The sequence below is a fragment of the Schistocerca serialis genome, chromosome 6, assembly GCF_023864345.2.
Source record: "Schistocerca serialis cubense isolate TAMUIC-IGC-003099 chromosome 6, iqSchSeri2.2, whole genome shotgun sequence".
Lineage (NCBI taxonomy): Eukaryota > Metazoa > Arthropoda > Insecta > Orthoptera > Acrididae > Schistocerca > Schistocerca serialis.
This window is the reverse complement of record NC_064643.1, coordinates 243,948,179-243,966,839: the sequence shown is the minus strand read 5'-3', so window position 1 is coordinate 243,966,839 and position 18,661 is coordinate 243,948,179. Positions and strand designations below refer to the sequence as shown.

At 38.2% G+C, this 18,661-nt stretch overlaps 1 protein-coding gene across 4 annotated transcripts in view; it reads right to left on the bottom strand.

Moving 5' to 3' along the window:
- Positions 1–18,661, bottom strand: part of LOC126483699 (focadhesin) — a 288,818-nt gene that overhangs the window by 8,562 nt on the left and 261,595 nt on the right. For all 4 annotated transcript variants that reach the window (XM_050106786.1, XM_050106787.1, XM_050106788.1 and 1 more), the window contains exon 18: positions 15,300–15,476. In XM_050106786.1, coding sequence (XP_049962743.1) covers positions 15,300–15,476 — 177 coding nt within the window. The remainder of the gene's footprint in view (positions 1–15,299; positions 15,477–18,661) is intronic.

Genomic DNA, 18,661 nt, shown 5'->3' with positions numbered 1-18,661 from the left:
AGTCGGACTATTTCTCCTTCATTGTGAACACAAGATCACACTGAAATGGATAGGAATTACCTGGTTGTAATGGATAATGATGAGTCAAGGTTCGATTCATTTATAGATGAAACACTTTCCCAAAATCCTCCCTATAAAACAAAGTCGGCCATTCACCTTCCCTACTACCAACCTGATGAGCTCGTTCTGTTTCATTTTCAGTTTGCAGTAGTACAAATAAATCTTTAATCCATGTATCTGTGTCAAGCAGCACACCACTAATGCTGTATTCAAACATTACAGGATTTTTTTCCCCATTCATCTGCATTTACTTAAATTTTTCTACACTTAGAGCATGCTGCCATTCACCATACCAACTAGAAATTTTGTCTAAGTCCTTCTACAGTCACTCAATGACAACGCCTTCCTGTCCACCACAGTGTCATTAGCAAACAGTTGCAAAGTGTTGTTCAGCCCTTGTACCTGATGAACACTTGCCATTGAGGACACAGAATTGGGTTCTATCACTTAAAAGGTCTTCGAGCCACTTGCATATATGGGAACTTAATCCATATGCTCAGGCCTTCAGCAGCAGTCTGCAGTGGATCATCTCATCATAAACTTTTGGAAAATCTACGAATATGGAGTTGTCAAGAGTGGCCCAAAGTGTGATAGGACTACTTCTATTCTCTGTGTTATAAATGATTTGACACAGTATCAATGTGTGACTGTTTTCTGATGATGCTGTGGTGTACCAGGAGATGTTGTCATTGGATGACTGTAAGAGGATACAGGATGAGTGACACAAGATTTCTACCTGGTGTGATGAATGGCAGCTTGCTCTAAACACAGAAAAATGTAAGTTAATGCAAGTGAGTAGGAAAAACAGGCCCAGCCACAGCAATTAAATATCTAGGCATAATGGTGCAAACTGAAGCGAAATGGAACGAGCATGTAAGAGTGGTAGTTGAGAAAGCAAATGGTAACTTCAGGTTTTTGGGTGAATTTTAGGAAAATGTAGCTCATCTATAACAGAGACCACATATAGAATGCTAATGCAATCTGTTCTTGAGTATTGCTCGAGTATTTTGAACCCCCACCAGGTCAGATTAAAGGAATACATCAAAGCGATGAATAGATGAGCTGCTGGATTTGTTACCATTAGGTCTGAGCAACATGCAGAAATCCCTGTTGGGAAGGTGATATTCTTTTTATGAAACACTGTTGATAAAATTCATCAAACTGGCATTTGAAGCTGACTGCAAAGCAATTCTACTGCTGCCACCATAAATTCTGTGTAAGGACCAGGAAAATAAGAAAAGAGAAATTAGGGTTTGTATGGAGGCATATAGACAGTTGTTTATCCCTCGCTCTATTTTTTATGAGTGGAACAGGAAAGGAAACGACTAGTGGTGGTACAAGGTACTTTTTGCCATGCACCATACAGTGGTTTGCAGAGGCTGCATGCAGATATGTAATTACAGACACTTGCTGTCACCCTACATTGTAGTATAATGTAGTGTAGGTTTAGGAGTTTTATACTATAAGCTGTTTTGCTGTTTGCTTCTGTTGTTAATAATCCTTTGTTATCACAACTGTCACTCTGTCAAAGTTGACAATAAAGTATCAAATTACAAAAATTACACTGCAGGGCCATTAACCACAGAAGTAATAAAAGGCAACAGTCAGTGCATGTGAACAATGAAAGGTCAGATCTAATGAAAAGTAAGAGAGGAATTCCACAGGGCTCTGTTCTTGGACCCTTCCTCTTTATTATCTATGTTAATGACTTTTCAAACTATGTAGCCTGCAAAAATGTTTTATATGCTGATCTCCACAGGTGAGAGTATGCAAGAGGTGGTAAACAAAAATAATGAAATTTTTGAAAAATGTAGGGTGTGGTGTAATGCTAAAGAGTTATGAACAAACAACACAAAAATAGAGGAAATTTATTTTAATCTGAAGGTACAGAAAGCAGAGAGTCACAGTGTCAAACTACTGGGACTAAAAATTGACTAAAGACTCTCATGGGATGACCATATAAGCTATCTGACAGGCAAACTTGCATGTGTAATATTCCTGCTGTATAAACTAAGATATTCTGTCAGTAAAAGGTTATTGGTGCTTTGCTACTATGCATTCTTTCAGTCACAGCTACAATATTGGATTCTGTTATGGGGTAATTCACCAGGCACAAACTGTGTATTCAAATGGCAACAAAAGCAATTAGATGTTTACAAGGATGGGGTCCTAGAGAAAGCTGTAAGGAGCACTTCAGTATATTAAACATAATGACACTCCCAAGTCTCTATATGTATCACTGCGTATACGTAAAAGAAAATATACAACAATTTACACAGAGAATGAATTTACATCTGCACAGCACTCGAAACAACTGCTTGCTTGATATACCGTATTCTAGACTGTTACTGACACACAAGAGTTACAAACACCTAAGTCTAAAGTTATGTAACAAATTGCCACAATCCGTCAAAACCCTCACCCACTTTAAATTTAAGGAGGTATTAGACACATGGCTCAAAAATAAAGTATATTACTCAATTGAAGAATATCTTGGAAGTAATTTGAAAGGAATGTATAAACAATGAAATAATGTAACTATCATTAACTAAATGTGTAAAACTATAATTAATTCTTGAATGTAAACTATATAATGATTATTGCCGAAATTGTCTGATTATTAGGAAGTTTATGTATTTATATGTATTTATGTATATGTAAAATGACGATGTGAGTAAAATGTTCAAATTACTAACTACTAAAAAGATGTATGTATATGTGTGTATAACGTAAAAAAATAGTAACAACTATAATTTTATGAAATATGTAAAATGTATTTTGACAAAGCCAACTGTGTGGTAAACATGCTGAACAGCTAATAAACAAATATATGAACATGTGAATGACTCACTCTTTTGGTAGCAAATCCAATGCATTTTTAGCCACGACACTGCATGTTTTATGGTATCAGTTTTGCTTTTGATACTTGATTACAATTTTCCCACAGACGGGAAGTCACTGTTTGTCATTACATGAAAGGGATTTTTTTTCGTTGGCTTGTCAATAACATTGGACCAATCACTGGGACAAAACATCTATTGGGTATTGCTGCAATTTTCTAGTTAGGCAAAATCACTATCATTGGGAGGATAGGAATGATCACTTTTCATTAAATTTTGGTCCATGATTTCAGTCTTATTCTTTCACTTAAAACTAATTACATTAATGTCATGGCTATTTTCCAGTTCCTGTTCTCTTCATATTCATGTTTTGCAGATGGAGCTGTTGTTTTGATGTGTCTGACCAAAGAGGCACCAATTTTTTGGGAACCTTAAGATCCAGTCATTTCATCTCAGCAGTACATGAATCCTGCTTTTGGTAACAGCTCATACAACACAAACTGTAAATATATAAACTACATTCATAATATTTACTTGGACTGCGATTCTAGGCAAGGATAGAAACTTTTTGAAATAAAAACCAGGGCATAGTGAGAGCTACTATAAAGTGATTTTTCAGTGTCTACTTTAATGGGCTCCCGAGTTTTTTCAGCCTTAGGCTCAGATTGCACAGGCATTTTTTAACAAAACTTTTGTGCAATAAATAATGTAATAAAAATTGAACAGTGTTGTGGTATATGATGTGGCTACACAGTACTGAAATTAACACACAATGTTGGACAGGTGCATCCACAGGGTCATGACATGGCCTTGAATCATTTCTTGCTACCAAAAGAAGCTAGTGGTACCTTCCATACGTGCTACAAATGAAACTATATTAACAACACATTGTGTACCCAATGTGTTTCCAAACTTGTGTTGGTTAAAACATTGTGGTATTTAACAAAGGGGTAGCCAGGTGTCTGTGTTAAGAAAACATAGTGTTATCTTTTATAAAATTATTATGTTACAAATGCCCATGAAGCCTTATCCTTACGTAGAAGCAGTTTGTGGTGCTGCTGAAGCTGAGCCTTTTCTTGTTCATCTGTTGACTGCCTCAGTTTATCAGCAAAAGTGTCATATTGTACACAAGTGTCTTGGTGAGGAGTGTGGAAATGCAAGTGGAACTCGTTAAAAGTTCTACAATAGATGCTTTCTGCAACTGGTTCTTTTCCTTAATTTTCAACATGTTCTTTATACAAATGATACAGAAGTCAAATATTCAAATATTCCGGTATCTCGTGTTTGTGTTGTGGGGTATAGTATAGCATGTTTGATAAAAGGGGGATTGCCATCTAGAAGCTCTATAAGTCTTACCTTTAGTATGGCTCGAGGCAGACTACCATCAGAGATTTTGAATAGTTCCCAGAAGCATTTTTTGCATAATTTTCACTTTTTTCATCAGCGGTCACATGAAAAAATGTCAGCAGCAGTTTAGTTTTTATTTTTACTGCTGTTTGTTGGTTGAATACAATGTAGTGTTTTCTGTTTTACCAGGCTACATAACAATGCAGAATTTATTGACAGCTGTTATGTCTATGAAGCTGTGCTTTGTATTGGTAAAAACATCCAAACACAATAAACTATTATTTTTACTATAAAGCAATAAGCTAACAAGAAAGCAAAACCATTGACCAGCAACGAATGACTCTACTTTTTTTTCTTTTTGCCCAAAAACAACTGAGGTCATAAGCACCTATGTCATAACCTTAGAACGCCAAGAAGTAAAAGCAACTATATGCTAAGCCCAATGGACAGAAAGAAAGAGAGCTAAGAGCTAAATACAAGGTTGGCCTCTTGGAGAAATGTCCACAAAATACACCACAGAGGCAGCAGAGATCCCTAACCAATGATTAAATGTCCTTCGCCATGTTGCTATGACAGATCAAAAGAAAAACGCAACTGATAGTCCACGCCTTGTTTGTTAAAAGCTGATAACCTATATTGCAAACATACACAGAAATGTAAGCATTTTAAAAGAGCATTGGATCAGGAAATGGCGAACTGTCAAAGGTTGATGCCAATGAATACAAGGTGGTTGGGGATCACCACTTAACAAAGGGCAATGGCTAAAAAGACAGTGCCCAACACCCAACTTAGCTAAAATGATCTCCTCATGATGAGAGGGCCGAGAGGAGGTTGGCCAAGCTGTTTGGAGAGGTTTAATTCTCCAGATCTTGCTCCCATGAAGAGGAGACCAGTGGTGATGCCAAAGAGACACCATCTGCCGACAGGCGGCAACACGAAAATCATCCAAAGGAATGGAAGAGCTAGCAGGCCGAGGCAGAAGGACTGCAGCCTTGACAGCAGCAACAGCAGCCTCATTTCCTGTCAGATCAGTGTGACCTGGAACCCACATAAACAACATGGTGGCTTCCTCAACAGCGAACAAGTGGAAGCTTTTGTGGACCCGCTGCACTGAGGAATGGACTGTGTATAGCACACAGAGGTTCTGAAGGGCAGTGAGAGAATCGGAGCATATGACACAATTAAAAAGCCTGTGTCACTGCACATATTGGGTGGCTTGATATAGAGCAGAGAGTTCTGCTTTAAAGATCGAGCACAGTTCTGGAAGCCGATACTAAAAATGGTCGGTGACAATGATGAAGGCACACCAAACACCACAGTCGGTGTTAGAGCCATCAGTGTACACAAAGGTGCTATCACTAAATTGCATGTGAAGGTACAGAAATTTACAGCAATAGATCAAATCCAGAGTAGTGTTCTTGGAAAGTGAATGGAGTCCATGATGAACACAAGTTACTGCACAAAACTGACTTTTCTGACAGAAAATCCTGAATCCAGCTGCACAATTGAAACAATTCATCACAGGCACACAATTTGATTAGATGTTGCTCGAGTGGAATGACATTAAAACCCTTCCGGAAATCTTGAAATCCCTGACAGTGGAACTCATTACTTCATATTAATAAAGAGTTAGCTGTGTTTTCGTGAAACAATATTTCCTAAACTCATGTTGCCAATAGACTGTTTCTGTGAGATAACTTATAATTATGGAACATAGTACATGATCCAAAGTCCTATTGCAAATTGGCGCCAGTGACATGGATCTGTAATTCAGTGAGTTATTCCTGTTTCTTTTTTGAGTGTTGGTGTGACCTGTTCAACTATTCAGTCTTCAGGTACAGATCTTTCATTGAGCTAATATGTAAGCATACTCTGAAAGGAACTTAATTGGTATACAATTGCTTCACTACACTGAGTATATCTGGTTCCAAGTTACTCATGTTGGCAGCTGTTCTTGATTCAAATCCTGGAATACTTACTTTGTCTTCTTTGGTGGAGAAATTTTAAAAACCATGCTTTACTGGCACTGTCTATGGTAACATTAGCATTGTTATGATGCACTGAGGGTACTGATTGTGTCTTGCCGCTGGTGTACTTCACATACAACCAGAATCTCCCTGTATTTGCTAGATTTGGAGAAAGACTTTCATTGTGGAAACTATTTAAGGCATCTTCCATTGAAATCTGTGCTAAATTCTGAGCTCCCGTAAAACATCACCAATCTTGGAGATTTTGCATTCTTTTAAATTTGGCAGGCTTTTTTCATTGCTTCTGCAACAATGTTCTGACCTGTTTTGGGTACCATGTTCTGTATCTTATTTATTCATTTGGTATAAACCTCTGAAATACCACTGACACAAATTCTCTGAATTTAAGCCACATTTGGTCTAAGATCAAATAGTCTGTTTGGTAGGGGTGGGGACTGTCTCTTAGAAAGGTGTAAAAGTGAATTTCTACCTGCTTTTTTTTTTTTTAAATAGATATATTTTGCACTTATTTTTGGTTGAAGTGAGTCTCCTGACAATGACCTTGTAGTCACTAATCCTTGTGTCTCTGTAGATCCATCATGGATACCGGACAGTGGTAGGTCAGATATTTACCAAAGAAAAATCACCAAACAACCGTATATTTTCAGAAGTTGTTATTTTATTTAAATTACCAGTTTTGGGATCTCATTAATTTCATCTTCAGGCCCCTATGCACTCCATGTATATAGAATCAGATACATTGATGTATTCATAACTGGAGCCACAAATACCTGGATTCTGTGAATATTTTGTGGAGTCTGTACTTCCGAGATTCGACAACTCATTTTCTGCATCCAGTCTTCGCAATCATATTACAGTCTTTTTGAATGTCCACCACTCACAGCGGCACAAATGAACAATAGAATCTGTCACGTCATTTAGCGTCTCTATGGAAATGGATCCAGATGCAATACAGATCGCTGACCCAAGCTCATCCAGTGTGTTAGTGAGATGGTTCTGGTATGCAGTGTCTTTTGATATGCCCCTCAAAAAGTAATCACAAGAAGTCAGATTGAGCGGATATGGAGGTCAACCCATCACTTTGCCAGTAAATTTTCAATATTCCAATGCAACAACTCCATTCCTGAAGTATTCATCAAGAAAGTGAGACACCTGTTGTGTGTGATATGGTTGGTTGGTAGATTTGGGGGAGGGAATCAAACTGCGAGGTCATCGGTCCCATCGGATTAGGGAAGGATGGGGAAGGAAGTCAGACATGCCCTTTCAAAGGAATCATCCTGACATTTGCCTGGAGCGATTTAGGAAAATCACAGAAAACCAAAATCAGGATGGCCGGATGTGGGTTTGAACTGTCATCCTCCTGAATGTGAGTCCAGTGTGCTCACCACTATGCCACCTTGCTTGGTGTGAGGTGGTCTGGCCTCATTTTGCATGAACTACTCGGCACCTGGTTGATCTTCCAATGACAGCTATGTAACAACAAACTGTTCCAAAATTGCAATGTTGCATGAACTACTCGGCACCTGGTTGATCTTCCAATGACAGCTATGTAACAACAAACTGTTCCAAAATTGCAATGTAACATTCACTACTGATTGTTTCTTTCACGAAAAAAGGGCCAAAAATGTCTCTGCTGCATATTGCAGCCCAAGCAGTAACTTTGGGAGAATACAGTGATTTTGAATCTAACAAATGGGGATTTTTGCAACTCCAAAATGCCCAATTTTGTTTATTCATGTCTCCTTTCAGAGTGCTTTATCTGTGAACTAGATGCAGCAAACACAAATCCTTCATTATCAGTCACTGTGATAATCTAGTTTGCAAAGTCAGCCCTCTGTCACACAGCTCATACTGGTATAGTCTTGTGGCTTTGGATTTTTGATGTAAAACATGCGTAGGCTCTGACTCAGTATTTGCTACCTGCTAGAATGCATCAAATTAGTCTCTGTTGCAATTCTTCATACCGATTTGCTCAAATTTTACTGAATAATTTCAGAAATTGTGGTGACATTTTCATGAGTAACTACAGTTTGTCTGGGGTCAACATTTCCCACTAGGTCATCAGCCCTGCTACTTGTCCATTTTAATTTGGTATTCCAGTACCAGAAAAACATGTTGTTCAACGGAATATATAATTTCAACCTCTTCCTTTGGTATGCTAACCTCCTTTCATGTTTCAACAGTGGAACTTACCACTCTGAGCAGCAGCACATAATTTATAGGCACTATGAATTGCTTTTTGAACTAATAAGAAACATATGCATAAAATTCTTACAGCTTTCACAATAAACATATGTTTGTTGCACTCACCTATTGATCTTAGTTTTAAAGATGTTTAATTCTGAAATCAGGAATTCATCAGCTGGACTCCTTGTAAGAGTAATAAATAGACAATCAGGGGCACGTGCAGGCTGATGTGTGTGTGTTGTATACACATCACTTTAACATTGTCAGTGTCAATGAGTTTATTAATATTACCCAAGAACTAACTGGCACTGATGACAATGACAGCAAAGTGAATAAAAAAGATATTTTGCTTTCTACAAGAATAATATCTCAAAATATTCAGAATATAGGTAATGAAGTGAGCTGTCACATTGTGCCTACGGTAAAGTAAGATATTGATCAGAATTGTTATCTTACTATCTTACAGTCAAATATAATATTACTAAAGATCTTGAAGACATGTGGGAATTGAGAAACAATGTACTGCTCACAACAAAGTTTAAAGATTTTATGAAATGAAATACACATATTCTTATGGAGTTATATGTCACACTATCAGAGATAGATACACAGTAACTCTTCTGCAATTAAGAAAGTCACATCTGCAATGGATCAAGGGCTGAACAAAAAGAAAACTTTTCGACATCACACATGTGCATAAACACTGCATTAATGTACATATTGAATGAAAAGTTCCTTAGTGGAGAGTCGCCTAAAATTCGTAACTTCATCCGTAAAATATGTAAAACTGTACAAAATACGAAAATATCTGTATTGGTGGTAGGATTAAAAAGAAAATTACATCAACATGCCCTAACTATATGGAACAGCATCTGCATGATGTTGAAATCATTTCATTAACAAAAATGTGAAATTAGGATTTGCTACTGGAGAAAAACAAACTGGGGATAATATCTTCATATCAGTTTGATGTAATGTATTGCATAATTAATTTTCTGGAATGTTTTAAAGAAGCCATAAATGACCTGGATGGTGAAACAAAACTGACCCTACCTTTTGTAGTGCCGTGGGTTACCAGACTCACGCTAAAGTGAAGATAACAATGCAGTAACAAAATTGCTGAAAGGATGTGCAGAAACCTTCCTAAAATAGTACGTCATTAATGAACTACAAGACTTTCATTATACGGCTAAATTTTTCATCCATGTTTCAACAAACTGCTGTAACTGAGTTAAGAGATGGAAGGGGTGGGGTGGGGGGTGGAGGGGGCGGGAGGTGGATAACATACTTATTATCAGAAGCTAGATAGCATAGTTGTGGAAAAACAGAAACAATATTATATGCCCTCTCCTTTAAAGAAATTCCAGAGCTGGTGTTCATCAACTTCTAAGGTTGATTTGGAGGAGGGGACCAAACAGCGAGGTCATCAGTCCCATGAGATTAGGGAAGGAAATCCGCCGTGCCCTTTCAAAGGAACCATCCCGGCATTTGCCTGAAGTGATTAGGGGCATCACAGAAAACCTAAATCAGGATGGCCGGACACAGGTTTGAACCGTCATCCTCCCAACTGCGAGTCCAGTGTGCTAACCACTGCACCACTTCGCTCGGTCATCAACTTATAAATATAAAGATGAACTCCAGAGCTATCTGAACATGCATGGTTGAAGTGATGACACTGTGAATGTGTTATCTTGGTGGAAGGCCAATCCCCGTGCCTTCCCCAAACTCTTCACATTTGTGAAATAAGCCCAAAGTACTCCTGCCGGTAGACTGTAAGTGAAAGAAATTTTAGCAAGCTAGGCAAGACACTGCTACTGCACTGATCTAGGTTGCATTAATCACATTTTATGAAAGCAGCAATTTCTTAAGAGATGGAATAGAAATAATTTGCATAAATAGCAACTGCTTACATAACATACAAGTAATAAACTATTCTATTTTATATTTCAAATATTTTTAATATTAAACTTTATGTCACATTTATATATCTTAAAGAATATTATTTCTTTCACTGAATGGTCATGAAATTATTTCATAAACTGAATATGGTTATAGCACTCAAAGATTTTGCTTCTAGACATGTGCTCGTCAAACAAAAAGAGCATGCTAAACATACAAAATGACCCATATATATGTGAACAATACTTGCTATCAAATAATCTCCACACCCTAATTTTAAGGGAGGAAAAAAAGAAATACTGGTTTAATTTGTATTTTATTTACAAAAGATATTATAATGTAATGATTCTATTTGCCATCACTTTTATCATCATCACTAGAGGAAGAATCATTGTTGTCATCTCCATTTTCCCATAGCACATTATCTTCAGTTCTGTCCAGTGTATTTGTAATACCACATTATTTTAACTCTTTTTCACTAGTGGTAGCAGAATGGAGACCCGGGCACATTTCACCCACTCACAAATCTGGCATATAACTGGCCACTTGGTTTCTCCACTCAGCATGAACTTGTAGTTTTCATCTGTCACCCATTGTGTATATTACTGTTTAAGTGCAGCTTTAAATGACCAATTTAAACAAACATCTAGTGGTTGCAGGATTAATCTTAGACCTACAGGGATAATGATCAAGTCAGTTTTTCTGTATGTAACATGTCTTACATTTTCTCCATTATATGTCCATAGAAGCTGTCCAGGACCAACAAGTTATATAAATTCAGTAACCCACAGGGTTGATGTTGCCCAACATGCATTACCCAGTCAACCACAAGATCACTGGCCATACATCCTTTCCGATTCACTCTCACCAATATGTCTTTCACTGATATTTTCAGAATAGTTTCCCTTTTAAATATCACGTAAGGTAGCAACATTTGTCCATCACCGGTTACAAACAATATTACTGTACACTTTTGCTTCTCCTTTTTGCCAGTTTGTATCATGATGCTGGATTCTCCTTTCCTGTTTCGAGGTGTTGAGCGGCATCTCAAAACAGACTGACTTCTGATCCATGTTACCAATTTGCGATAATATACAGGAATGTTCGCAGCACAAATTTATGATGCACCAATGAAAATTCACTACTTTTTCCTTTTAATCACCTGGAAGCCATTGAGAGATAGTAATGTTCCTCTGGAAGCTCGATCCATTTTGACTGAAAAATCTTGATAGCCAACACTGGCTAGCTTTGGAACCAGCAATGCCCAGTTCTTTGGTTAAAACCAATGCTTTGAGTTGGCACATTTCCATATTGTCACTTTTCATCTAAATAATCACATAGCATTTTATCGAGGTTCAGCTTCTTCAATTTTTGGCCATGAAAAGCCCAGTGATCATTCATTTCTTGAAGCTGCATTTTAGTTTTTTTTTGCTAGTCATGAATACAACTCTCCCTCATATTTTAATTTCTTCCTGTGGCATGATTTCCAATGTTCTCTGCTTCTTCAATAATTTAAAGTTTTTCTTTAGCTGTGTGCAAGTGATAAAAATTCTTGCAGCCAAAATTAACAAGTTAACACATGGTTAATACTTAACTTGTAATGTGCTACTGATGCATCACAGACTGAGCCCACAATAGTGCTATACTATAACAGGATCTGCTGTTGGAGGCGCAGCTTTCATGGATTTGTGGAATGAGTCAAGTTATATACAATGCTGTGAAAAACATAAAGACAAAAATAATTGTTGCATGATGTTTCACCATCAAATAATATAGCCTGATGAAACCTCGACCTTGCAGAGGAAGAACTGCTACAGTAGTGTACAGAAGGTAACTGAATGAAATGCGCAATGTGCGAATGGAAATGACACTTTTATTCAAAGACAATAATTACACTGAAATCACTACGATTAATGATGGTCCAATGACTACAGTGTAATTACTATCCTTGAAGAAAAGTGTCATTTCTTTTCATCTCATTGTTTATGTCTTTCAGTTACCTTCTGTTCTATACTGTAGCAGTTCTTTCTATGTGTGGTATATGTTTCCTCATGCTTTATTACTTGGCAGTAACACATCATATCAAAATTACGTTCATCCTTAAGTTTTGCACAGCAGTTAATTAACAGGAAGAAAGAAGCCACTGCTGGTTACTTCAGTAAACTTTAATGACAACAAATTGACTAACGAAGGGAGGCAGCTACAGTGAAAAAAGCCACCATTCCTTTTATTATAGTATGCTGTTATTGTTTTTCATTTCTATTTGAAACAAAGCATTAACTTTATGAATATAATAGAGGGAAACATTCCACGTGGGAAAAATATATCTAAAAACAAAGATGATGTGACTTACCAAACGAAAGCGCTGGCACATCGATAGACACACAAACAAACACAAACATACACACAAAATTCTAGCTTTCGCAACCAACGGTTGCTTCGTCAGGAAAGAGGGAAGGAGAGGGAAAGACGAAAGGATTTGGGTTTTAAGGGAGAGGGTAAGGAGTCATTCCAATCCCGGGAGCGGAGAGACTTCCCTTGGGGGGAAAAAAGGACGGGTATACACTCACTCGCACGCACGCGCACACACACACACACACACACACACACACACACACACACACACATATATCCATCCACACACATACAGACACAAGCAGACATATACAGAGGCAAAGAGTTTGGGCAGAGATGTCCATCTGCCCAAACTCTTTGCCTCTGTATATGTCTGCTTGTGTCTGTATATGTGTGGATGGATATGTGTGTGTGTGTGTGTGTGTGTGTGTGTGTGTGTGCGCGCGAGTGTACACCCGTCCTTTCCCCCCCCCAAGGTAAGTCTCTCCGCTCCCGGGATTGGAATGACTCCTTACCCTCTCCCTTAAAACCCAAATCCTTTCGTCTTTCCCTCTCCTTCCCTCTTTCCTGACGAAGCAACCGTTGGTTGCAAAAGCTAGAATTTTGTGTGTATGTTTGTGTGTCTATCGACGTGCCAGCGCTTTCATTTGGTAAGTCACATCATCTTTGTTTTTAGATATATAAAGCATTAACTTTACAAGATAACTTTCAGCTATCTGTATAGAGACAATGTCAAGATCCGTTCAACACAAACATTGTGTAACAGTTACATCTATGAACCCAAATATTCTGATAAATTGTAGAAGAAGTGACAAATGAAGTATTCTTTTCCACTGCATTCGAAAGAAACTGCCACAGACAAAATGACTGTGACTAACACCCACGACATGAGTTGCAAATAAACTTTACACATTGGTTTCAGTCAAAGTCAGAACTTTTTATTCCAGTACAGAAGTCTTCAATAACCTGTACACATGCAACAGAAACCTACATCTGAAAACAGAGAAAATGTAAAACATAAGAAATAAACTAAAATTATATTCAAGTATCTATGTTTTTGTTAATCATCTTTCTATGTGGATTCTAGTCTGTCAAATCCCATTTACTATGTGGGAATAACAGTCCTCATAAAATTAATTTGTTCTTACAACACAAAGATTGCTGTCTTCTTTTGACAAGTGTACATATGCAAAGGACAACTGCAGATATTTACAATATAAAGCCGTTCATATTACTTTTCAAAGAAAAAATAAAAATAAAATCCATTACACTATGTATTTCATTATTCTTCAGCACCAATTGTATGTTCATCTTCTGTTAGCTAGTAACATTTGTCAGTTCTTGCTAGCAGCTCTAATATTCAGAAAATCACTATTCTTTCAACAAGACTTCTCTTATGGGAACAAAACACCACATGGAGCAAGATCAGGGCTACAGGATGTGCTACAGAATTTTGAAGATCACTGCAGCTAAACAGTCATTAGAGATATTTGACCAATACGCAGAAGTTTTCTCATTTTGTAGGAACTATCTATCTCGTCTCTATCTCACATGGATGGTTTTAGGTGCCTCTATGACATCAACATACTGGAGTTATAGAATGTCAGTTTCCAAATATCTACTTCTTACTTGGTGACTTGATGGAAATACTGAATTAATAAATCTAGGAATTATTGCATATAACAGTGTTTTAGTTCTGTAGCAAAATGAGGGATTTTTTGTTTTTCTTAACGTTCCTGTATCATAAGGTATGGTACTCGCAACAAATTTTCTCACTTTAATGTAGTTTAGCAGAATGGCATAAATTGTAGGGCCAGAAAGACACAAGTATTTTTCTATTTACTAGTATGAAACATACCAGTCTTCCTCAAACAATTTTTGTAGCACAGCACCATTCTTTCAGTGACCACTGATCGATGATTTAAGAATAGTGCACCTTCAAGACTAAAGTTACCTCTCTTAAGCAGTTGAACATGGCATGGCATTGGAAACAGTCTTCTCCAAACACTGGAGAAATTTCCACAAAATGTAAACACACAGCCCATTGGTAAGAAGAACTCAGCTGCTTGCCTTTTGTTTTTCTTTCTCTCCAATAGCTATTGTAAAAAGTAATAAGTAGCTGGGCTCTTGACTACAGGACAGTATGAACATACATAGAATATTTGGCCCGAGTGAATCAAATTACCTTGTTTAATATCACAGACAGACTAAAATTAATAATAGTTGGAGAAAATTTAGCCAAATCAGCTCACTAAATCTTCTATTCAATAATATATTTTCCCAACTGACCATGTGTTTTGGGTCTTTCCTGTGCAGATAGTGAGGGCAATGAAATGACGTGAAGCTAGTGTCAGATTTGTTGTGAGGAGCAGTATTCTTTACCTTATTTCAGTCAATCCACATTTCTGAAGATTTCTTGGCACATAAAGTGAGATGAAAGAAGATAAAGAAGTTCAAAAATACATTAGCTGCAACAATATGCAAAACATTATCTACCAAAATTATTCCTGCATCAACCAGGATCCCCAGATATCCATTACAAGCAGAAAGGTCATTTCGAATAACTGACAAAAATATTGTTTCATTTCTAAGGAGACTTATGTATGTACTGTTGTTACTTTACCTGTGGCAAAATATCTTTCCATCTCTCCATTGATAAGAGACATGGAAGCGCTGTTGGGAATAATTGCAGTCTATGTTCTCTGTTGCTGGCAATAAGTTCCAGTGAGGGCAAAAAGCAATAATTACCACACATTACAATCACAGTGAGAATCAAAACATCCCACCACAGTATCACAGCCTGAAAAGAAATTAGATTTTACTAGGTTACATCACAAAGGATATCAAAAACCTGTAAACATACAAAACAACAATATGGTAAAAAGATATCCCTACACAAACAAGCCCTAAAAGAAGTACCTTGTTCTTAATGTCAAGAGTTCATGGTTTTTGCTATTTGATGATCACCATAATTACTAGTGCTGTTGCTCAAATATTCTTGGATGGATGTAGCTGCAGTACCCAAAATTCAATCACTGATAAAATAAAATCTACTGATGTACATATTCCCTTTCAATCTCACTTGGTTTCACCCAGTTGTTGACAGTCAAGAAAACAAAATTGGAAATTGGAAACATATCCCTTTCAGAACAATAATAATAGTATGTGGCTCAATGGCTGGATTTGTGTCTTTCAATTGGATGCCACTTCAGTGACTTGTGTGTCTCCAATGTACCCTGGTAACTCTACTGGGGAAAGAGGGACCTACAGTTTAAGGTGGGATTCAAACCCTGTGCCATTTCTGGCACCTCTTCACATCAATAAAAGGTGAAGATTATATTAAATGGAGACCGAAGATTTCTGTAGTCCAGCTAGGATTTGTTACCATGACCTCTCAGTTACCAGTCACATGTTTCACTTACACTATGTGATCAAAAGTATCCAGACACCCACCAAAACATACATTTTTCATATTATGTGCATTGTGCTGCCACCTACTGCCAGGTACTTTATCAGCGACCTCAGTAGTCATTAGACATCGTGAGAGAGCAGAATGGGGTGATCCGTGGAAGTCATGGACTTCGAACGTGGTCAGGTGTGTGGATGTCACTTGTGTCATACATCTGTATGCGAGATTTCCACGCTCCTAAACATCCCTAGGTCCACTGTTTTCAATGTGATCATGAAGTGAAAATGGGCAGGTACACATACAGCACAAAAGCGTACAGGTCAATCTCGTCTGTTGACTGACAGACACCACCTACAGTTGAAGAGGGTCGTAATGTGTAATAGACAGACATCTATCCAGACCATCACACAGGAATTCCAAACTGCATGAGGCTCCACTTCAAGCACTATGACAGTTAGGCGGGAGGTGAGAAAACTTGGATTTCATGGTTGAGCAGCTGCTCATAAGCCACACATCATGCTGGTAAATGCCAAACGATACTTCGCTTGGTGTAAGGAGCATAAATATTGGACAACAGAACAGTGGAAAAATGCTGTGTGGAGTGACGAATCACGGTACACAAGGTGGCGATCCGATGGCAGAGTGTGAGTATGGTGAATGCCCGGTGAACGTCATGTGCCAGCGTATAGTGCCAACAGTAAAATTCAGAGGTGCTGGTCTTATGGTAAGTAGTATTTTTCATGGAGGGGGCTTGCACACCTTGCTGTTTTGCATGGCACTATCACAGCACAGGCCTACACTGATGTTTATTGCACCTTCTTGCTTTCCACTGTTGAAGAGCAATTAGGGGATGATGATTGCATCTTTCAACATGATCGAGCACCTGTTCATAATGCACAGCCTGTGGCTAAGTGGTTACATGACAATATCCCTGTAATGGACTGGTCTGCACAGAGTCCTCACTTGAATCCTATAGAGCACCTTTGGGATGTTTTGGAACGCTGACTTCATGCCAGGTCTCATTGACAGACATTGATACCTCTCCCCAGTGCAGCACTCCATGAAGAATGGGCTGGCATTTCCCAAGAAACCTTCCAGCACCTGATTCAATGTATGCCTGCGAGAATGGAAGCTATCATCAAGGCTAAGGGTTGGCCAACACCATATTGAAGTCCAGCATTACTGATGGAGGACACCACAAACTTGTAAGTCATTTTCAGCCAGGTGTCCGGATATTTTTGGTCACATAGTGCATCTCTTGGGTAAAATGTGTTGTAAAAAGAAATGAAAAGACATAATCTGCCTCTCATTTAAGATAGCATCTGTAACAGCCTGATAAACAAATAGATGATGTAGTGTCACATACCACTCCAGAGGAGTGATATGTATCCCTATGTCTTATTACCAACAAATGATAATCACAGAGGAAAACTGTAAGTTACTGTAGACAAGAGCATAATTATTGTGTGGATCTGTTACTTTATTTGAATGTCAATAACCATGCCAAGGGATGATGCACATTTTTCAGATGTGACAGCAATCAGAAATTTTGTTGTTAGTCAGAACAATGTGCTAAAGTTCAGAGTTAAATGACATTGGATGTGATGTTATGCAAATCAGTACAAGAACCATCAACTGTTGCAATAACGGCAGTACTATTGTTTGATGTAAAGAACGGTTTCTCACTGAGTGTGTTCTGAGATTGTTTTAGGTATTATTGTCCCACATATGGGCACAGATGTCTTCTGAAGATAAGTATTTGACTTCCAAACCCAACTCCTGTATTGTGCTTTTTGACACTCTAGCAGAATGTGGGTGGGCATTATCATGAAGTAGCATCACTTCATGTAGTCTTCCTGCTTCTTGTTCTCAGATTGCATCTGCAAGATGTCTCATTTGTTGACAATAAATGTCAACAGCGATGACTACATCTGAGCAAAGCAATTCATAATACACCACACTGTCACTGTTCCACCAAATGCATAACATTATCTTTTGTAGTCGCATGCAGGTCTCTGTATGAGGAGTTGCTGCTGTGTTTGGACTCAACCATTCCTTTCTTTTCCTTGTGTTAGCACGAAGACACCCTTTCTCAACACCAGTAGTGATACAGGAAAGGAATAAAAAATGTTCAAATGTGTGTGAAATCTTATGGGACTTAACTGCTAAGGTCATCAGTCCCTAAGCTTACACACTACTTAACATAAATTATCCTAAGGACAAACACACACACCCATGCCCGAGGGAGGACTCAAACCTCCACCGGGACCAGCCGCAGAATCCATGACTGCAGCGCCCTAGACTGCTTGGCTAATCCCGCGCGGCAGAAAAGGAATAGTTGGTGTTGTTAATGAACCAACTGATGATGAGCAAGCAGCGAAGCACATAAGCACATATCTACATCTACAATGATACTCCGCAATCCACCTTACGGCACATGGTGGAGGGTACCCCACACCACAGCTAGTCATTTCATTTCCTCCTCACTTGCAAACAGAACGAGGGAAAAACAACTGTCTATACACCTCCAAAGGAGCCCTAATTTCTTGTATCTTATCTTTGTGGTGCTTCCGTGC